This window comes from Sinocyclocheilus grahami, unplaced genomic scaffold (assembly GCF_001515645.1).
Source record: "Sinocyclocheilus grahami isolate Dianchi unplaced genomic scaffold, SAMN03320097.WGS_v1.1 scaffold864.1, whole genome shotgun sequence".
Classification (NCBI taxonomy): Eukaryota; Metazoa; Chordata; class Actinopteri; order Cypriniformes; family Cyprinidae; genus Sinocyclocheilus; species Sinocyclocheilus grahami.
This window is the reverse complement of record NW_015506043.1, coordinates 4,435-11,028: the sequence shown is the minus strand read 5'-3', so window position 1 is coordinate 11,028 and position 6,594 is coordinate 4,435. Positions and strand designations below refer to the sequence as shown.

Genomic DNA, 6,594 nt, shown 5'->3' with positions numbered 1-6,594 from the left:
ATAGTAAAAAATGTATTGAGTGATTCTGTTTTGGTAGTGTATGCAAATTACTGCATGTTTAATTAGATAATGATTCATTTGCATATTTAAACATAACATGTTTCAGGAAACTTGTAATTCAAAATAATTTTCTTAATGTGCTGTGAATAATCAGCTGGGGAAAATATGGTGATATTGATGACATTTTTTACCCTGTGCACCTGAGGTGTCTTGCCTTAAAGAAACGTGCAGCACATAATATTCTTCCTGAAGCTTTTAAGCTAGTCATCACCTGTTAATATATAATAGACAGTTTTGCACAGACAGTTTGTCAGGGTTAGTACGTGAGTGATCACACTAGCCTAAATGTTTAAGTGTTAAGGCTTGTTCACACCAAGAACGATAACTATATTAGCATTCACACCAGCGGCCGATAATGTTCTGTTTATTATTAATTTACTGTGGTTTTGTGGTCTCTCGCTCTAAATGCTCGAGCTCTTTAAAGTCAGATGGATTCTGGTTGGCAGACAGTGTTTTTATAGTTTATCAGCTGGAAAAAAAATCAAAAAGTGGTTCCAACGATACTGTTATACTTCTAGCTTTACAGAAAATGCATGTTTCAAATATGACTTCAGGTTGAAATGGTGCAGACGATTGATGTGATTTTTGCTGCATGATTTTTGCTGTATTCTCTTCTTTGTCCGCGCTGTTTTCCTTTCTTCATTTAGTCAGGCTATGCGTCACGTGGGCTGAGCGGCCTGAAATTCATCTGCTAAATGTGCCGCTTTTGATGTCGGTTTACTTCCGTTTTACACAATAGCTTAGCATAAATAAGAAAACATTCAAGTTTAAAATGTTAATATCTCAGTTGCTATGGTTACAGGTGTTTTATCAATGCCATTGTGGGAATAGAATCAGGAAGTGACTTTATCCGTACAGAAGGTCCGATAGTAAATATGGATGTCAATCACAACACCCGCTGTGAATGTGGCTGTTGATCGCCGCTCGTTCCTCTCGTGTGGAATCTGAAGCCCGTCTGACCTTTCGTGACCCCTGAACACACACACACACACACACACACACACACACACACACACACACTGAAGGTAAAGGCAGTGGAACTCTGTGACGTTAGTGTAAGTTTTTCATGAGTTTTACACATATATGTGTGTGTGTGTGTTGAGTTTTACAGCTCCCCATTGGCAGAATGAAACCAACACTTTGCTTCTATTTTTGGGTGTTTTTCTTTGTGGCCGAGCGCTGTTCTCATCTGCAAATCCGTCTCTCATTTCTCCTGATGTGTTTCCCTGCTGCTCTTCATTTCACTGGGAGAATGTTGTGCGTTTCTGTTGATCTGTAAAATAAAGACATAAACACACGCTTTGAGACATTAAACGTTTATTTTTCCACTATTCGGTGTCCTTTCAGTGTCTTACTACATTTTGTCTTATGAGTATTTTGGGTTATTCTCAACTTTATTGTGTGTAATCATTAGCAAGACAGATTATTTCATACATAAGCAGTGAACATTAAACTAAAATTAATTTAATGCAGTTAGTTCTGTTGGCTGTGTGAATCGTGTAGTAGTCATATTCCTAAATTTGTTTAGACATGCACTTATTTTGTGTTTACTGCAGTTTTTAGTTAGTTCCTCTAAATGTTTGCTTCTCCGTCATTTCTGCTTTTCAGGACACTCTCACTTCTGTGCTTTATAAGACGGATTCAGTTTCAAACTGAACAATGGATTTTTATATTTTCTGAAAATGTGTTGTTTACGTGAGGGTGTTGCTAAGTGGTTACTAAGGAGTTCTGAGAGGTTTAGGCCTATAGCACATTTAAGACCATTTTTTTAATACTTAAAAAAAATGTTTTTATAATTTAGCATGATGCCAAACTGCTTCTATGCAGTTGCAAGGATGTTTAGGCTGTTGCTGTGCAGTTGCTAGGGTGTTCTGGGGGTTTTAGGCTGTTGCTATGCAGTTACTAAGGTGATCTGGGTGTTTTAGGTGGTTGCTGTGAAGTTGCTAGAATGTTTTAGTCAGTTGATATGCAGTTACTAGGGTGTTCTCTGGCAGCTGCCTTAAGAAGTTGCTAGGGTGTTCTGATTTTTATGTTTTTAAAAGGTCCGATAGTAAATATGGATGTCAATCACAACACCCGCTGTGAATGTGGCTGTTGATCGCCGCTCGTTCCTCTCGTGTGGAATCTGAAGCCCGTCTGACCTTTCGTGACCCCTGAACACACACACACACACACACACACACACACACACACACTGAAGGTAAAGGCAGTGGAACTCTGTGACGATAGTGTAAGTTTTTCATGAGTTTTACACATATATGTGTGTGTGTGTGTTGAGTTTTACAGCTCCCCATTGGCAGAATGAAACCAACACTTTGCTTCTATTTTTGGGTGTTTTTCTTTGTGGCCGAGCGCTGTTCTCATCTGCAAATCCGTCTCTCATTTCTCCTGATGTGTTTCCCTGCTGCTCTTCATTTCACTGGGAGAATGTTGTGCGTTTCTGTTGATCTGTAAAATAAAGACATAAACACACGCTTTGAGACATTAAACGTTTATTTTTCCACTATTCGGTGTCCTTTCAGTGTCTTACTACATTTTGTCTTATGAGTATTTTGGGTTATTCTCAACTTTATTGTGTGTAATCATTAGCAAGACAGATTATTTCATACATAAGCAGTGAACATTAAACTAAAATTAATTTAATGCAGTTAGTTCTGTTGGCTGTGTGAATCGTGTAGTAGTCATATTCCTAAATTTGTTTAGACATGCACTTATTTTGTGTTTACTGCAGTTTTTAGTTAGTTCCTCTAAATGTTTGCTTCTCCGTCATTTCTGCTTTTCAGGACACTCTCACTTCTGTGCTTTATAAGACGGATTCAGTTTCAAACTGAACAATGGATTTTTATATTTTCTGAAAATGTGTTGTTTACGTGAGGGTGTTGCTAAGTGGTTACTAAGGAGTTCTGAGAGGTTTAGGCCTATAGCACATTTAAGACCATTTTTTTAATACTTAAAAAAAATGTTTTTATAATTTAGCATGATGCCAAACTGCTTCTATGCAGTTGCAAGGATGTTTAGGCTGTTGCTGTGCAGTTGCTAGGGTGTTCTGGGGGTTTTAGGCTGTTGCTATGCAGTTACTAAGGTGATCTGGGTGTTTTAGGTGGTTGCTGTGAAGTTGCTAGAATGTTTTAGTCAGTTGATATGCAGTTACTAGGGTGTTCTGATTTTTATGTTTTTAAATGTTTTTTTTAATGTTAGGGTGTTTGTAATGTTTTTAGGCTGTTGCTATGCAGTTACTAAGGTCTTCTGGATGTTTTAGGCTGTTGCTAGTGTGTTCTGAGTGGCTGTTGCCAAGCAGTTACTAAGGGGTTGCAAGTATTATTTCAAAATCTGGGATTTTGTTCCGCTGTTTTCTGGTCCAGCAGGTGGAAATGGTGCATTTGATCACTTTATAAACGGCACGCATGATCTGAGCAATCATTCAGGTCTGAGCTCAAACACTAAAGCACACTTTGTGCTAGCACTAGTACTAGTGATGATGATTGACTCGGTACGTAACTAAACCACACTGACTCAAATTAATATCTTATTTTGTCTCTTTCTCTCTGTCTGTAGCCCAGCGTGTTGATCGTCAGTTATATCGAGTCTGGGAAAGCAGCCGCACAGTTCGGCTTCTATCAGCAGGTGGAATGGAAGCCCGACGACTCCATGATCGCAGTGACGGTGAGTAAAACACTTCTGTCTCTCATGTGAGTGTGGTTAATGAGGAGGTGACCCATCTGTCTGTTATGTAGCGAGAACTTGTGCCTTCCAGCAGGTGCCACCATGATGCCAAACTGTTGCTATGCTGTTGCTAGGGTGTTATGTGTGTTTTAGGCTGTTTCAATGTAGTTGCTAGGGTCTTGTTAACGTTTTTGGCCATTGCTATGCAGTTGCAAGGGTGGTCTGAGTATTTTAGGCTGTTGCTATGCAGTTGATAAGGTGTTGCAAATGACTTTAGCCTATTGCTATGCAGTTGCTAGGGTGTTATGAGTGTTTTAGGCTGTTGCTGTACAGTTACTAGGGTGTTATGTGTGTTTTAGGCTGTTGCTATGTAGTTGCTAGGGTGTACTGGGTGTTTTTGGCCATTGTTATGCAGTTACTAAGGTGTTCTGAGTGTCTTAGGCTGTTGCTAGGGTGTTTTAGGTGGTTGCTATGCAGTTGCTAGGGTGTTCTGAGTTATTTAGTCCTTCAGTCTTTCCAACTAGTCCCTCAGAAAAGTCATGTAGCTGACTTTCAAAATATGTAGTTTTACACGCCTCTAGTCTTGTGTGTGGAGTTTGATCGATTGATTGTAACCACGTTTCTTCAACCACAAATGTTCCCTGAAAGTTCTCCATGCTGGCAGAATAGCATTAATCTCAGCGCTTAACAGGCCTAGCGAGTTGCCCACATTAGTGTTATTTTAAGGCAATATGGGTGAGGGCTGTTCCAGAAGTTCCAGAAGGCATAATTACTCCAGTCACACGTGTCCTTCACAGACGAGACGATTGTTGAAATGTTAATGTGTCCGTCACTGCATATAGTGAACAAAACAAGCGCTGCCGTTTCTCTTTTGTTTGGCTGATAATTGCTGTATGAATGCAGACACACAGACGGAGACGAGGAGACACGGCTCCACGTTTGACTCTTTGCATGCTCACGTCTGTCAGTCACGTTCATTACAGTACGGTACTGTGATTAGATTTCCTTTTATTGATCCATCACAGCATCCTCTAAAATCTGGAAGCCCTTTCTGGATTTGGCTGATTAACCCTTTCCACCATCTGAACAGTTTTTTGCGTAGAAATTAGTTTGTACTTGGTGCATTTACATTTTTATTTGTTTAATTATTTATTTTATTATTATTATTTTGTGCATTAAAATATAAATTTAAATAAACTAATTATTTCAGTTATTTTTATGTTGTTTAGTTTTAAACTTAACTCCCCTTTATAAGAAAATATTTATTTATATTTACATTGGTATTTTATTTATCTTAATTTATTTTAATTTATCTCAATGTATTGTAATTTGTCTGTTTTTTAAATGATTATTTCAGTTTTTATTTTTATAAAACAATTTACGTAGATGTATTTATTTATATTTATTTTAATTTGTTGTAATTTAATTCATTTTAATTGTAATTTATTTAGATTTATTCTAGTTAGTTTGTAAATAAACTGATTATTTAAATTTTTTTATTCTGTTTCTGCTTTTAATGTCCTCCCGTTTTAATTTCCTCATTTATTTACATTTTTATTTTAAATAAATTTTTAGTTTAGTTTTTGCACCCCTTGTATGTATCATAAAAATCTAAAAACAAAAACAACACGTAACTGGGTCTTTAAGAGGTCGTTTCTTAAGTTCTTTTGCACTGTTTTTAAATATTTTAATGCACACACATGTAAAAATAGATGTTTTTGGCCATTGTCCCTGTTTTTTCAGCATAAGCACCATGTTTAAGATGCTTAGTTTTTAGTATGTGTCCTGAGACTGTATTTCCGTCGGTGTTGTTGTTGTGTGTCCGGCTCACACGGGTCTGGATCTGTCCATCAGATGCGGTCAGAATCGTCATGCGTGTTCAGACACCAGATCTCCGTGTTTCCACTGCTGGACGTCACAGCGGTGCAGAATTACAGCAAAACCTCACACGCCTCTCTTCTGTGTCTGAATCAACAGTCAGTGTTTAGTCTTGACAGCAGTCATTCTGGCTCATCAGGAAATAACAGATGACAGCCGGTTATTGGCTTCATGCAGGTTTAACTAGTCGACTGACAGTGTTTGATTCTCCAACCTGCAGGTTCATTTACATGAGGCACTGATGAAGATGACATTAACACGGATCTGCAGCTTCTAAATGCCACGAATATAAATCATGCTCACAATACAGCCTCAGCAGACTAGACATTTAAATATTCATTATGCATTAGTAGTGTACTGTACAATAAAAGACGTCCTGTTTATAATTATAGTTCAAAAGAAATCGCAGTCCTGTAATTAAGGGGTTTAACACTGATTTTGTTATCCAGGGTAGTGAATATTCCAGAAAGAGTCCCTCGGCGTCTCTCTTTGCTGTTTATACTGTAAATGAGAGCCCAGAGGATCATGGGATATCTGGGTTTACTAAATGATTCTGAAGCCGTTTTTCCTTTTTATGAATCCTGTCAAAAATGTGTTCCAGATGACTTTTCACCCAATATTAAAAGATAAAAGTAAGAAACTGCATAAAGAAAGTCTCATTTCTGGTTTTTATGACATTAAATCACATTTTCATACAAAACTGTTTTTAGTGTAATGCAGAAAAATCACATATAATCATATCAAGTCACATTACGCACACATTTTAAAGATTTTTTATATCAACATCTTCATCTTCATATATATATAGTTTTTCTTTAGAGATGCACCGATTGCAATTTTCTTGGCTGATTCCGATTTTTCGTTAGTGTGACCTGCTGATGCCGATTTTTGCCGATTCCGATTTTCTTTCCAAGAACTATAAATGACAACATACACAAACAAAAATTAACTTTTCTTCAACGCAAAGTTTTATTTTCATAAAAAAAACAAGTA

General features: G+C 37.4%; 1 protein-coding gene across 1 annotated transcript in view; it reads left to right on the top strand.

The window, feature by feature from the left end:
• The window catches only part of LOC107563263 (RAB6A-GEF complex partner protein 1-like), a 14,291-nt gene extending 10,485 nt beyond the window's left edge, over nt 1–3,806 (top strand). The window contains exon 2 of the mRNA XM_016248081.1: nt 3,616–3,806. Within this exon, the coding sequence (XP_016103567.1) occupies nt 3,616–3,753 (138 nt within the window). The 3' untranslated portion in view covers nt 3,754–3,806. The remainder of the gene's footprint in view (nt 1–3,615) is intronic.
• The last annotated feature ends 2,788 nt before the right edge of the window (nt 3,807–6,594 follow it).